Consider the following 15,955-nt stretch of genomic DNA (forward strand, 5'->3'; position numbering starts at 1 on the left):
GAAATTTTTTATGTATATCAAACCCTACACTCATCCTCCAACTTGTTGACAATGAAGGCATATCACTCTTGCTATGTCTTCTGTGGTTTTTAACCAGATCTTGAATAATTGAATCCCAAAATGTTTGGTTTAATGGTATCTTTCAGTTGTACTTAACGTTAGATTCCAGGACTACCACTCATTTAATATCATCTCTATATTCTTTCATACTCAAGTGGCATCTGCTTTATGATGTTAAAAGCAATCCATATTCAGTCCATTAGAAAAGGGCAATAGAAGTCTACCATCAGGCTGTCTACTCATTGCTTAACTCACACTTCTTTAACATGTTCTCGTTGGGACAATCGTAGTCCTCTCGCTGTCACCCTAAGTATCTGTTAGGGCTAGAGAAAATACTGTGCCCTGCAGAAATTTCAGGTTTATGTTTTGGCAGATGTGGTGCTGCATCATAATGGGTCGTTAATTATAATCAAATCTGTGGGGGAAAGGGACAATGTGTTTGATTTAGGATATATTTTAGGAAACAATAATGAAGGAAAATGCTATATTTGGTTGATTTATTTGAATTACTCAAAGGTGTAAATATTTGAACCATCATTAATAAGCCATGTGAGAATGAGAAATATAATGGAAAGAACAAGTGTGAGTAGAAGTGCTTTCATTACTGGCAAACGAATTATTAATAATTAACATTTGTGATATTATGTGTGTCCTGTAAGTTGTTGGGTGGAGCAAATAGCATGTGATCCTATAAATTCTAAACATGCATAAGTGAATTTATAATGGGATAATTAAAAAAAAAACAACTTACAATGCTAGGGAAAGAGATTTGCTTGCAAAGTATAAATAAGTAATCAATAATAAACAGCTGTTATATACATTTGGTAGTTTAGTAAACTACGGGGAGAGGCTAATCCAATGAACTAATATCAGGTGATTCATTTAGGTGTGGTAGGAATATACCGTATGTGGGTTGAGGGAACAGCAAATAATCTTGTAAAATTTGTTGTGCTTGTTATGTGTATTTATTTCCCTGTTTTATTTTTATTTCACTTCATTTAAGAATTTTGTTTTGTTTACTGAGGAGTATACATTTTATGCAGTAATAGAATACATAAATCCAATAATTATCGGAATGCCACACGTTTTGGGAATCCTACATTCATTACTTTTTTTTTTGTCAGCAGCTTTTCTGTCTTATCAATAATAGATATCTCACATATGCTGGTATTTTGTTGTAGATCAAATGAATACTTCTTATAATACATAGAAGTATTCATTTGCTGTGTCTGTTGTTTCTGAAGACTGGAATAAAAATGTTCCTATACTGCAGAAAACTTTCCAGTCTTAACAGGTGCTATACTGCAGAAGTAAGAAAAACAAGTAACTTCACTAAGTACAGTATGCAGAGACATTTAACATCTGTGTACTATATTTAGCAGCAATTAGTGTAATTAGAGACAACTGGAATGACACTTATAATGGAAAAACACTCCCTTCCCACAGACTGTACTGCAGGCATGCAAACAAGACAGATTTATTGTAACACTGTAAATAACATTTAACTATACACATTTGTCCTAACATCCTCTTTCAATTTCCAGTTTCAGAAAATAAGTATAACGGCTGTTTATAATAGTCATTGGATATAGAAAGTGCTCAGTTTGTGTAAAGCAAAAAGAATGTGTGTGTGCGTGCGTGTGTGTGTGTGTGTGTGCATGCACACATATATAAAACTTGAAATCAGTGTGAATTACATTTGAGATATTCAGTATCATCCAGATACTTTACAAATGCTAATTTTACAAATAAAATTGTACCAAAAAAAGTTGCAGCTAACAAACCTTATCAGCTTTGTGTAAATGCAACCACTCCATGCAGAAGTCAGCTTACATACACAAAAGCTAATTCCTACAAATGGTTTAAACACAGCAGAAATAATGAAGGTCATTACCATTTAATTCCTTTATTACTTATCCGGAGACAAAAATGCAGAGGGATATTTCTTTCTGTTGTGGCATTGGTAAGGGTTTATGTAGAAAGAAATTTAGCTGGTCTGGTTTGTGGACTGGTTAGCATAATTACTGGCCAATCAATTGGTTGTAGGTTTAAATCCTGCCATTGGTATGAATGTTTGTGACTGTCTTTGATAGATGGGAGTTAGAGGGCTGAAGTGGAAAACAAAAGTTTCACATTTGGTCTCTAGAGCAGGTTTTCCAGACTGTGTAAAATTAAATAAATAAAAATACAAAAAAAAAACATATCAATAAAAATAGAAAGAGTGTCAGTGTCTCCATCCCACACAAAAAAGGTTGCAAATCCTTTAGCACATTAATAGCATATGCAGGCAAGAGCATAAGCAGAAAGAAGGAATTTGTTAGTGCATTTCTTGAACAGTTTTAATTTTCTTTGGGGAATATACAGTGATGGAGACTGTTCTAATGAACAGAGATAGATAGATAGAATGAAAGGAGGAAGAGAATTTGGTGAGTTTGTAGCTTGTAAGTAACTGTTGACCAGCAGCTGCTTGTGTTTTCTCTATTCTTTGAAGAAAGTGGAGTGATGGCAGCTAGCCAATTCTTCTGATACCATCTCCATAAATGTATATATAGCAGAAAAAGCCAGAAAACAGAATGTCTAGATGAGAGACTGATTAGAGCAAAATTTTGAGAGAGAGAGAGAGAGAGAGGGAGGTCATCAGGTATTGAAAGTTTATTTTTCACTTGGTTAGAGTATAATAAATTTAGTTTAATCCTTTATCCAAGTGTGAGCAAACAAAGTTTGCACCTGAAAGTATCTTCAGGACTGGGGTAAGGTGGTACAACACCAGTACTCTTTACAAAGGTGGAGCAAGCTACCAACACTCTTATCTCAGTATCTCCCATAATGCAAAACACATCTCCTTGCAGATATGTCTAATGTTATGCATTAAGGGAAAGGCCACAACCCAGACTAGTTTCGACCTTTATTGAGGTCTCTTCAGTGGGAGCCAGGCCCAAGTGGAGATACCAGGCAGAAGCATTAGCAGGTCATCTCTACCTATAGGAGTTGCCAAATGGTGTGCCACCCTTTTTTAATAAATTACTCTGGATTTAGAGAAAGATGTGGAAAGTTTATTTTTCACTTGGTTAGAGTATAATAAATTTAGTTTAATCCTTTATCCACGTGTGAGCAAACAAAGTTTGCACCTGAAAGTATCTTCAGGACTGGGGTAAGGTGGTACCTTACCCCAGTCCTGAAGATACTTTCAGGTGCAAACTTTGTTTGCTCACACGTGGATAAAGGATTAAACTAAATTTATTATAGGTCATCAGGTAATTGAATTGCTCACTTTGCAGTAGTATTAAGCATTTTTTAAGAAGGTTTTAGGTGTGTCAACTCCAAACATGTGAGTTCGATATTCCAAGGTTGGGCATATCTGGGATTTATAGTGTTGGCAGTTGTGAAGGGAGATGGTGGTGGTAGTGTCTTGAATGGAAAAGTGCAACTAGTTTTTTGGAGGCTGAAGAAGCAGTGGCTGAGTGTGTTTATGCCAGGAAAGGCTACAGGTATGTCAATCCAAGAAGGGAAATTTGATTATTTTGGAAATGTTGATGTTATCAAGAGGAAGTGGAAGTGAAGTGAGATTTTCTACAAAGATATGAGACAGGACTGGACTGTCTTATGGTAATATTAGAATTTATAAAGTCATCTTCATTCAACTGATGATCAAAGTTTATGGCATTAGTTATGGTGGAAGATCCTGAAACTTCTGCACTGCAAGATTTGCTAATGATGAAGTAGAGGAATGCAGTATACTCCCATCTGCATAGGAGGAAGAGTGGGTAAAAATGCAGAGGGATATTTCTTTCTGTTGTGGCATTGGTAAGGGTTTATGTAGAAAGAAATTTAGCTGGTCTGGTTTGTGGACTGGTTAGCATAATTACTGGCCAATCAATTGGTTGTAGGTTTAAATCCTGCCATTGGTATGAATGTTTGTGACTGTCTTTGATAGATGGGAGTTAGAGGGCTGAAGTGGAAAACAAAAGTTTCACATTTGGTCTCTAGAGCAGGTTTTCCAGACTGTGTAAAATTAAATAAATAAAAATACAAAAAAAAAAACATATCAATAAAAATAGAAAGAGTGTCAGTGTTTCATGACATACAGTGAATGACCAGATGGGCAGTTGGTGACCCACTTGCAAAGGGTAAAAGCTGGAGCATACAATGATGTGTAGACAAGCTTAAGTGGTTGTTCATCTATGATTTTTTGCAGTTTAATTCACAACATAAAGAAAATAAGATATTTAATTATTTAACTACTAATATTTTGTTGTTTTATATCCAGCATCTTCAGAGAGCAAACAGTTTGTTAGAGTACACAAAAAACAACAGTTTAAAATTGCAATGGACAACACAAAGAACTAATCTCCTAATTTGGCACCATGTGTTGGTTGAAGAAAAGTTTTACAAGTATTAGTTCAATCTTAAAATGACTGTCTTCCAGATTGATACAGCCATATGCTTTTTGAGGTTTGGTGAATGTTTTGTAGCTGCTGATGACTCTGAAACCAATCTTTTGACTTGTAATGTCTTTTGTATACCACCTTGGATTTTTCCCATGTAATCCTGTGTGAAGGGATATTCAAAGTAAGGTCTGCCAGTCTTCCATGCCATAACAATGTATGCAATTGTGGGCTGAGTGCAAAGCTAAATTTGGTGCACTTGTAATGCTAAAGGTAATGAGGCTGTGAACAGCTGAGTATGTATTGTTCCATGGGAGGAAACTTAAACAAGATTGCTTTCTGAATACCAATAGGAAAACAGACATCTGCAGTGTTTTTGGAAGGAGAGCCTGTTAAGAAAAGATCATTGTTGTTAGTAGGGTGATGAGGATATTTGTATTCTGGTGGGTAGACTTTCCTAACTGCAAAAACTGGTCATTGCTAACTGCAAATATCTTGGCATCTTTATCAACTTGATCAGAGAACTGAGAAAGGAGGTCAATTTGAGTTTTTTAATGTTGAAGTCCCCCAAGGAAGATCACCTCACTATATAGGTTGGACAGTAGAAAATCAAGTTTTATAGATGGATAATCAGAGTGGTCCAAATGGTTATTATGATGAAGAGTGATAGAGATGAGCAAATGAAGACAGCAAAGTTTGGTTAGGAAATTTTGAGCCAGAGCAGACCAAAACTCAAAATAACTTTGTTTGACTTTGCATATTTAAAAAACTAACTTAATAGTGGATAATTAATTACAAAAATAAAACTGCACAAAAAACCAGCTTCAAGTGACTTAGGACACATCTACTCCCTTCTATGACTAAGATATTTTTGAAAAAACAAAACATATAGATAGATAGATAGATTGATTGATTGATCCTTCTGGTGGAGATGGGATCCCTCCCACAAGAACAGATCTCCCTTTCTCCATTTTTCTTATGTAACTACTGTTATGTTCATTCTTCTTGCCGGTATTACATTTCATTCAGCATTCATGCTGTCTTAACAAGCTATTTTTCTTCTATCCTCTCCTTCCCTTTTATCCTATGTCAGTCTTTCATAATCTTAACATCAACTTTACAGTTGTTTCTTGGCATAATTGTGCATAAAATTAGTTATTATAGTACTACTTTATTTGGAATACTTTGATATTCAGTATTATCATACGGAAATATTAATATTTTGCTTCTAATTACAGGAGAAGTTCAAAGAAGAATAGGTCGTAAAGTAATTGAATTAAGTGGAAATGCAGTTATTGGGTAAGATAACAATGTGAATAGCTGTGTGCATGCTGTTTTTATTTTATTTTTAGAATTAGATAGACACTGCATTCAGCAGTTTATAGATGTATAAGTTTATATAATGTATACACTACTTGGAAAGAAGTGAATGGATACTCCATGGGCAAGGTGCATCATGCCATGTAATGAGTCATTTATTTGTAGTTGATATAAATTGAAGGAATATGAGGCTCCCGCATCAGTGCAACCATTTCCAGGTGAAATGCTGGGAGAAGGGAACTGATGGAATTTGAAATTGTTGAATTGGGAGATCCCTGATCAGTGATATCTATTGAAAGTTTTTTCCATTGGTTATACTGTAAATTAGATGAGATCTCATCTAATTTACAGTATACTGTATTCTTAGAAGAATGCCAAGAAACTATATTCTTAGTTTAATCATTTATCCAAGTTTAAGCAAATAATAGCACGTGAAGTATCTTCATGACTGCTACTTTTATATAAAGGCTAATGACTTCACATCAATTGCCTTTGTATCCCATAATGCAAAGTACACACTGTTTCAGATGTGTATAATGTTTGCATTATGGGGAGGGCTACTTCCCAGACCGGTTTCATCCTTTATTGAAGTTTCGTCAGTGAGAGCCAGACCCAGAAGAGATACTAAGGTTGAAGTAATGCAGAAGTCATATATTTCCCATATATGCAATCAAAAGGTGTCACATCTTATTGTTAAAATACTCTGGACTAGAGATGTTGAAAGTTTTTTTACTTGGTTATACTATAAATTAAAGATGCCAAGAAATTTGCATCTTTTATATGGGAAATATGACTTCTGAGTCTGGCTTCCATTAATGAGGCCTCAATAAAGATCTGAACCAGTCTGGATAGTGGTCCTTCCCTTAATGTATAGCATTATACGCATGGTGTGTACTTTACATTATGGGATACTAAGGGAATTGATGTAAAGTCATTAGCCTCTATATATAAGTAGCCCAATCATGAAGATACTTCATGCACTAACATTGTTTGCATGCACTTGGTAAAGGTTTAAACCAAGAATATAATTTCTTGGCATCTTTAATTTAATCAGTGATACCATACTGAGATGGAAGTGCAGGGAGTCTACTGCATGTACTACTTGCAGTGGATGACCCACCACACTCACCCAATGTGCTGTAGGATACTGCAAAGGATAATAAAAATCACCATTCATCAGCTGACACGTTGAATGTGGAGTTCTGGGTACCAACTGGAACACCACTCTGCACAAAAACATTCAGAACCAAGGCTCACAACTTGGGTTTCCATGGCAGGACAGCAATAGTGGTGCAAAGCACATGTACAGTGGAACTCTGAATTTTGGAAAGCTGTGTTATGGAGTGACAAATCATGCTACACTCTATACTGAGTAGATATAGAGTGTAGCATGATCTATACTCAGAGTTTGTGGTGCCACAAACTCTGAGAGGTATCTGAACAATGCAGTGCTTCCAACTTTGTGGCATTTCTATTCATCTAATCATTGTATCTTTCAGCAAGACAATGAAAATGCATCATATCATAAGGCTGCTTATATAACTGCATGGTTTTGTGGACATGAATGTGACCACACTTGCCTGGGGTGACATTCATGAGCCTTATTCTATATTGTTTGTGTTGTTTCTTCCTGGTTTAGAATAAACTCAACTCAATGCAGGAGGAGAAAGAAACTCATCATCATTCTTAATATATACCCAAAGGGTTTACAAAATACTACTATAGTACTGTGTACTTATTGCTATCAGCCACTTCCTTCCAGACAAATCTTTTATTGGTTAAACTCAATACTGTACATTTTTACAGTATTTCACTCTTCTGAGGCACTATTGTTATATATCTTTACTTCCTCTTTATTATATATATATATATATATATATATATATTTGTATGTTTCACTACTCATTCATACACAGTTATTTCCCTTCTAGCTTCTGTAATAGTTTCCAATAAATTTAGCAAATCAGCTATCACCCTCCTATCCTTAAACAAACTAAAATTCAGGCCTCTCTTAAGTTTAGTCATGTGTAATTCTTTCACTCATAAGGGCTTTGTCTAAGTATGGGACAAGGCCTTAAAATATAACCTCTGAGACAGTCCGCCTGTTAAATATTGACGAATTTATATTTTGCTGCGCCAGCCAATACATAGGATAGATGAGACTCTTATCCAAGGTGGCTCTCTCAAAGTATTACACAGTGATGAACTTTCTAACATTAATTCAACTAATCTCAATTCACTTTGTATTTGCATGCAGTCATGGTCTGGAAAATCAAATTATATTCACATATCCCTCCTGCTAGGTTCGATAATAATTTTATGAGTGACTATTTGAATTCATAAGACAGGCTAGATTCAGGCGAATGCTATAAAACGTATTTCTTTAGGTTTAAAAGATATACATGAGAAAATTAAAGTACATGGTTAACTTAATCACTTTCCTGGTAACACAAGAACACATGCATAATAACTAGATCCACAGAGTTTTTCTATAAACATACAAACTTCTGGCTTGATTTAACATTATCTTCAATCACTCTCTGATCACTACTCATATCTCACAATATATCTCAGTTATCTCACATACAGATCCCTTCTAGGGAGACATTCTTCAAAACAGGGACAGGTCACTGCCAAATTGGGATAAACTCTAAAGTTCTCTACAGCATGTCCATACACAAATTAACCTATAGAGTTCACTCAAATCTTTAATTGGAAATCAGATACTTTAACTTTCTACATTACTATCCCATGGAATGACTTTCTGTTCTATCATCAGCCTTGTCTGGACATCAAGGCACCTTTGTTCTGCGATTCTCCGGATCACTTACGATAACAGCACGGCCTGGTTCTTCCCCGGGGTCAATAAGGTGATGTGCCACTCTGGACATTCTCTGGTACTGCAGACACATATCTGGATTACCGGTCACTCGATATGGCTTAGCTACTCTGTTATGAAGAGATAGCTAGCCTTGCCTCGCAAACATCGATAGGCCTCTCATGTCTTCTACGGCCGACCCGGAATCTTCGCATTGGCGGAGAACGCGAGCCAACGTCCACGAGCGCAGGAAACAGGAACCAAAAAGCCTCGTGTGGCTTGACGCTTATATTACCCACTTCTTTCTCAGAGATTCTCACTCTTAGCCATGTTGTTTACCGCACGGCACTCATCCATGTGCACGCGGCGTTCTTCCGAGAATGCGTTCTCGCTTCGCTTTCCTTATAAAGTCTCTTTCCCTTAGGCCATAAGTTATACTGGATGGCTAAAATGTGACCCTTGGACCTTAGCTTACAGTCAACTTGCTTTCATACAATACATAGAATGGGATACTCTAATTAAATTATAACCTTAAATAAATTCCTCTATTTGACTCTGTACAAGCGGGTTAAGTCTCACATTTCTTAAATTAAACATTTCTTCATTTTTTTCCTTAATGTTATAATGTATATTTCTATTTCCTTGCCAGAACACAACATTCTCTGATTACAATCAAAGGTAGTTGTTCCTGAATAAATTAATCTTTTGTCCCAATTTTATTTTGATTATTCAGGACACAACATTATTAACCCAATCAATTTACTTAGATCTAGTACTTCCTCTGAGTCATTTTCCTGCCAATGCCTTTTGCTAATGTTTCTTTTTTCCATTTTGTTTAACTAACCATATCACTTTAGAGAAACTATACTTGCATATTATTATTACTACTACTATATGACACCTCCAGGGAGTTCAGAGACAACATCATCATCATCAAATTCCTGCTATGTACCCTCAATGGGTGTACAGGATATGATAGTACTACATGAAAAAAAAATTACATCATTATTAATTTCCTATCTACAATTTTCCTCCAAATCAGTCTGTTACTTGTCAAGACTCCAACATTATCAGATCTTATATTTCTATCGTCTAAGGCACTTTGTACCCTATCAATCCACCTATATCTTTGTCTTCCTCTGGGTTGTTTTGCTAATCTTTCCTCGCCCATTCTGTTTAAGTGACTATACTACCTGAGATTAGCTCTGCTAACGCATTCCTCGATGCTGACAATGTCAAGTTCTTTCCTAATATCCTCATTTTTAATATGATATTGCCATTGATGCCATCTGTTCACGCCTATAACCTTTCTCAGGACTCTCATATCTGTGGTCTCTAGTCTTTGATCAAGTGTTTTACTTCTGACCCAGCTCTCAGATCCATAAGTTAAAACTGGTTTGAACACTGTCTTGTATATAGCTAATTTAGTGTTCCGACTAATTTCTTTCTTATTCCATATGAATTTATTCAATTGACTTCCCACTGTTACACCCTGATATCTTAAGAATGTAAAATTCTCAGTTATCATGGTGTAACATGAAGAAAAAATAAAATAAATTAGAACCCTACATAAAAGATACTAGTTGAATTAATTAAAAGAAAAAGAAAGATTCTTGCATCCAATAAAATATATAAAATATAAAGGTTTTGTTAAACTAAATAACAAAAGAAAGAAAATATTAACATTGTGATACGATTTAAATGAGAAAAGTTAAATAAGACAGAAAAGGATTAGTCATAAGAGATGGTATGTGAGAGACTAGAGATTAAGTTATTAAGTAAATTCATAGAAAAATTTTGAAGGGGGATTAAATTAGAGACTAGCAAAAGAAAAACAACAGACTATCGCTTAGGGCTGATTCCCGGATTGAGACATCGTTACGGGCTCGCCGATCAAAGGACATTTGGCAGAAAAACGCCACCCTAATTGGTCGGTGAAGTAAAAACAATTCTGTTCCAGGAGAGTCCTTCGCGAGCTCTTTCGTAGGAATTTCATGGTGTTTTCCTGAGTGGCGAGATAGGGGTTATATCTCCACGTCACAACACGGAACGAAAGTGAGCGGAATTTCGGTTCCATATTTCCTATGTGAGGAGCGAAGAATGCCATATAGTCGAGGAAAAGAAAGCATATTCTTTGTGTTTCAACTTCAGTGACAACTACGAGAAGGGGAAAGAAGTAAAGAAATCGATGTCCACGTGGCGAGTTGCACAGCCGATATATTGATGATTCAAAGTATGTTTGGAGTTACAAAATGTTAAGCCAGCATAAGCCTTATTCAATTCCAAAAAGAACGTAGGAGTAGCAGATTATCGGAGCGGTTACACCAAGCTACTTCAATCAGAAGAAGGTAAAGGCCCATAAGAAAAACCCAAGAAAGAAAGGTACTATTAAATATATCTAATGTTAACTAAAATTTGTCTGTGATAAGTATCATTATTCTAATACGGAACTGTTGAAGTGACCAAGGAAAATTAATACTAGGACTTTAGTATCTGACAGAATATATTAAAAGTAAGCTGGCTAGCATTAATGTTATGTAAAAATTTAAGTGTACTGAGAATTTTGCATGTCTATTGTAATGTATTGGAAAGTTAAAATGTCATAGTTGTGTGTTAGTGCAGAAAAAGGTTTAGTTAATCTACTTAAGTTTGAATAGTTAAATAGTGTGAATTAATCTTATTTGTCCATGTAAAATGAATTTACGTGTTGAATGTGTATGGCGGCATGATCGTAATACTAGTTATGTGTTAGTGTAGTAAATGGTTTAGTTAATCTACTTAAGTTTGAATAGTTAAATAGTGTGAATTAATCTTATTTGTCCATGTCAAGTGAATTTATGTGTTGAATTGTTATGGCGGCATGATCGTAATACCCATTATAGGATCATAGCCTAATTACTTGTAATAAGCTAATGTTAGTTTGTAAGTATTTAGTTTAGCATTAAATTGAGTAATCACAAAAATTGAATTGTACCATGTTAAGGAATTTAATAAACCTTTGTTCAATGATAAAAGAGTTGTCAGAAATTGCTGTCCAATGCACCAATTGAAAAATTACGAACCTAATCACGTGGGAAATGAATGTTAAGAAACGAGATAAAGTGTCACGACTGCAACATTGATACACTTTCAGACATATTTGAGTTCTTTCTCCTTGTTTTTGTATATAATATCTCTAACTAAATATCCCAAAAGTACTAAGGGGAGAAATAACTTAGATATTAGTATAAGTTTTGGTGATATCTCGTACGTAGATAATAAATGAACATAGATAAGTGGAAATTATAAAATAGAATAAAAATCGTAAATAGGGACACAACACCACCATACCAGCTTTGCTGATTCTGTTGTCTATTTCTATATTTAATTTACCATCTTCACTAAAAATCGTGCCTGAGTAGCTGAAATGTTTTACTTGTTCCACAGGTTCTCCATTCACAACACAGTTGACATTTTCAATAATTCTGCCTATTTTCATTGTCTTTGACTTTTTATTGCTGACCTTCATACCATATCTATTACAACAGCTATTCAATTTAGTCAGAGAATCTTGCAGACTTGTAGCGGATTTATTTAGAAAAATAACATCGTCCGCATAAAGCAAAGAGCTGACATTAACATCTCCAAGTTTGATATCATGTTTAATACCACTTTCCTTCATAATGTGATCCATATAGATAACGAATAACAGAGGGGATAATGTACATCCTTGTCACATGCCAGATTTAACATTAAACCGTCTTCCTGTACTTCCTTCAATTCTATCTGCTGACTTACAACTCAAATAAAGACTAAGTATTGCTTGATATAATGCCCCATTGACATCATATAACTGTAGCGTATTGAATAGCTTCTCTCTTGGCACCTTGTCATATGCCTTTTCCAAATTGACAAAACTTAAATACAGATCTTTGTTATATTCCCATGCTTTCTCGACTATTTGCTGTAAAGTGAAGATCTGATCCTGACAACCTCTGTTTGGCCTGAACCCAGGTTGTTCTTCACCATGCTTTTCTTCCACAATTCTTCTCAACCGTTTCTCAAGTATACTTGCATAGATCTTGCCAGGAACACTCAGTAGGGAAATACCTCTGTAATTCTCACATGCAGTTTTATTTCCCTATTTATATATGGGTACTATGAGAGTTCTACTCCAATTATCGGGAATTCGTCCCTCTGTCCAGGCCTTCTGAACTATGCAGTACAGCCACTGTAAGACTCTCACACCACCATACTTCAGCATTTCTGGTCGAATATCATCTACTCCTGCTGCCTTTCCACATTTCAAACTTTTGATGGCTTTTTCTACTTCAAGGAATACATATGGATATGTATTCCTGACTGCAAGCCTGGTCAGTGTTTTTTACCACTGTGCTGTCATCACTGCTTGTTTCATTTAGCAGTTTTTCAAAGTAATTACTCCATACTTCAAGGATATCTTTTTCTCCCGTTTTCATGTCACCTTTATCATCTCTAACTCCTTTTACAGCACACTTTCCCCCATTCCTAAGCTTCTTTAACAACCTCCAGAATATTTTGCCACCTTCTTGATATTTATTTTCTATATTCTTGCCAAAGTCCTCTCATGACTTTTGTTTAGCTAGTTTTACACAGTGTTTAGCATTCTTGCATTTGTCTCTATATTCTCTAAGAGCACAAGCTGACTTATTTGACAGGAACTTTTGATATGCTTTCTTCTTTTCCTTCACTGCCTCTTTAACTTCCTGTGTCCACCAGGGAGTTCTGATTTTTTTTTATCCTTACAGACAACCTCACCACATGCCTCTCTGGCAGAATCAATCAATGTTTTCCTCAGAGTTTGCCACTGAATCTCCAAGGTTTGATTCCTGTTCTCAAATTCTTTCATTTTTTCTTCAATAATCCTTGTGTATTTTAGTCTACAGTTCACATCTGAGAGCGCTGCTCAACTTTTATTCGCTTTAAAACTTTCTTACATGTTATTCTTTTCAATATGAAATTCAATTTTCTTCTGCTCAAGACTAAATAGTGATCACTTCCAATTTCAAATCCTCTATACACCCTGGTGTCCTGCACCAGGGAGAAAACATCACTATCAACAATAACGTAGTCAATGAGACTTTTCTTATTCCTTGCCTCTTCTCTCCATGTGAATTTGTGCACATTTTTATGTTGGAACATGGTGTTAGTAATAACCAGTCCATGTCCTGAGCAGAAATCCAACAGATATTTGACATTATCATTAGCTTTGCTCTTTTCTCCAAATTTTCCCCAAATATTTTTGTATGTCTCACAATCATTTCCTACTCTGCTATTTAGATCCCCAACAAGGACCAACTTTTCATTTTTCATTGTGTCAGTTGCTATTTCTAAAGCCTCAAAAAATTCCTCCACTTCTGCCTTAGTAGAACCTTCTGTGGGACCATAGGCACAAATAAGTCTCATTGTCCAGTTCCCCATTCTCATATTTGCCCACATTACTCTACTTGAGACTGACTGCCATTCAAGAAGATTAGCCTCGTATTTTGTGTTGAATACTATGGCTACTCCTTCTTTTCCTTGATTGTCATTGCCTGAATATAACATTTTGTATTTATTGCTCAGAAAGATCTCACCAGTTTTGATCTTTTTTGTTTCAGTCACCCCTATTATGTCGAGCTGGTACTTATCTAATACCCCAGCTAGCTCCATTTCTTTGCCATTCAGACTTCTTACATTGATAGACCGATCTTTAACTCTGGTGATGTTGAGTTGGGGTTTGTTTTCAGATTTGTTCAAGTAGCTGACTTTTCGCTGTTTGCTCTGGTTCCCTGGTGAAAACAACGGGGGCCTTGTTTAACCGGGCGACGTCCCAGCCGGCATGAAATTTTGTCATGTTGTACCATCATTTTTTATTTTGGTTTAACCAATAAGAATATAATTTGGTTGGCTAAATCCCAAATGCCAGCCCATCCTCATTTGTTCAGTATCCAAGTAGATACCCAACAGGGTGCACCACGAGAAGGTGAGGATTGGACATTAGGTCAGAAGCCCTGGTCGGTTCTCCGCATTCCTTGAAAGGCTATGTGGAGGTCTCCTCTCAGTTATACAGCTTTGACCCTTAAGCACCCCTTGACCCTTATCTAGGAAATAGATGAAGCTAGAGATTTAGGGGTGGTCGTAGTTAGAGAGTTAAAGTTTAGAGAACATATTGCTAAGATAGCCAATAAGATTACATGGCTATTGAAAAACACATTGACACATAGAGATAAGGAAGTTATTATTCCTCTTTATAAGGCCTTGATATACACACATTTGGATTACTGTGCTCAAGTTTGGTCTTCATTTCTTGGGGATGAGGAATCAGTGGAGAAGATTCAGAGACGAGTGACCAAGATGGTGAGTGGACTGTTGGAATGCTCCCTATGAGGATAGATTGAAGTGTGTGGATTGCAAAAGTTGGTTTATAGGAGAAAAAGAGGATATAGGAAATTTTTACTTAAATAGTCAAACTATTTAAGCAAAAATAGTTTGCTTAAATAGTTTTATAGGATTGATGCAGGGGATATGTTTCAGCTCTTGGTTATAGGGAACAGAAGAAGGGATCATCCCTGGAATTTGAATTAAAGTGTGGTTAGTAGAGGTGCAAGGACTAGATTTTTTGCTTGGAAAGTGGTGAATGAGTGGAATGGGCTGCCACAGTCAGTAGTGTGTGCTATGTCTGTTAATGGGTTCAAGTAGAGGTATGATAAATTGTGTGGACAAATTGGGTCTCCCATGATGAGTCTTCGGACTCTGTGGAGGTGACTATATAATATTAATAATAATAAAAATTTCATGATCATGCTCTCACCCCAGAAGTGGTGTGAGATTGAAGCTAGTAGGACAAAAAATATACAGTTGGCTGCTGCTATAGGCCAGAGGATTCCAGGGATGATGCAGAAGATATGCATTAGCAAATTAGTACAATGAATGCAGGTTGAATAACTGATATGGGAAAGGGACTTCAACTATATAGATTGGAAGGCGGAAAGATCACATGGTAGGAAGGAAATGGAATTTATACACCTACTGAATTATAATTGCTTGAGGCAGAATTGATGGATGGAACTTGAGATTCAAGAGCATTGGAACTGGTCATAATATCAGAAGGGTTATCCATAACAACTAAGGTGCCATATTGCATTCAGTTGGGGAAAGTGACCATGCCGTCTTGACTGGGGGATTGTAAAAATTCAGGAATATTCTGTCAAGAAAGGGTATATGTGGAACTACAAGGTAGGTAATTATGACAAGCTAAGGGGGAAGTTGTGCCATGTCATAAAAATCTGTTAGGGAAACATGTTAACTGTGCATGGAAAATCATCAAGGAGATCATCATAGTCCAGGAAATAGATGAAACCAGGGATTTGGG

General features: G+C 36.0%; 1 protein-coding gene across 3 annotated transcripts in view; it reads left to right on the forward strand.

Annotated features, from left to right (window-relative positions):
* The window catches only part of LOC150092739 (C2 domain-containing protein 5), a 615,319-nt gene that overhangs the window by 94,286 nt on the left and 505,078 nt on the right, over nucleotides 1–15,955 (forward strand). For all 3 annotated transcript variants that reach the window (XM_090414825.1, XM_090414826.1, XM_090414824.1), the window contains exon 8: nucleotides 5,684–5,744. In XM_090414825.1, coding sequence (XP_090270951.1) covers nucleotides 5,684–5,744 — 61 coding nt within the window. The remainder of the gene's footprint in view (nucleotides 1–5,683; nucleotides 5,745–15,955) is intronic.

Source organism: Typopeltis vanoorti, chromosome 25, assembly GCF_054136105.1.
Source record: "Typopeltis vanoorti isolate ZY-2024b chromosome 25, IOZ_Tvanoo_1.0, whole genome shotgun sequence".
Lineage (NCBI taxonomy): Eukaryota > Metazoa > Arthropoda > Arachnida > Uropygi > Thelyphonidae > Typopeltis > Typopeltis vanoorti.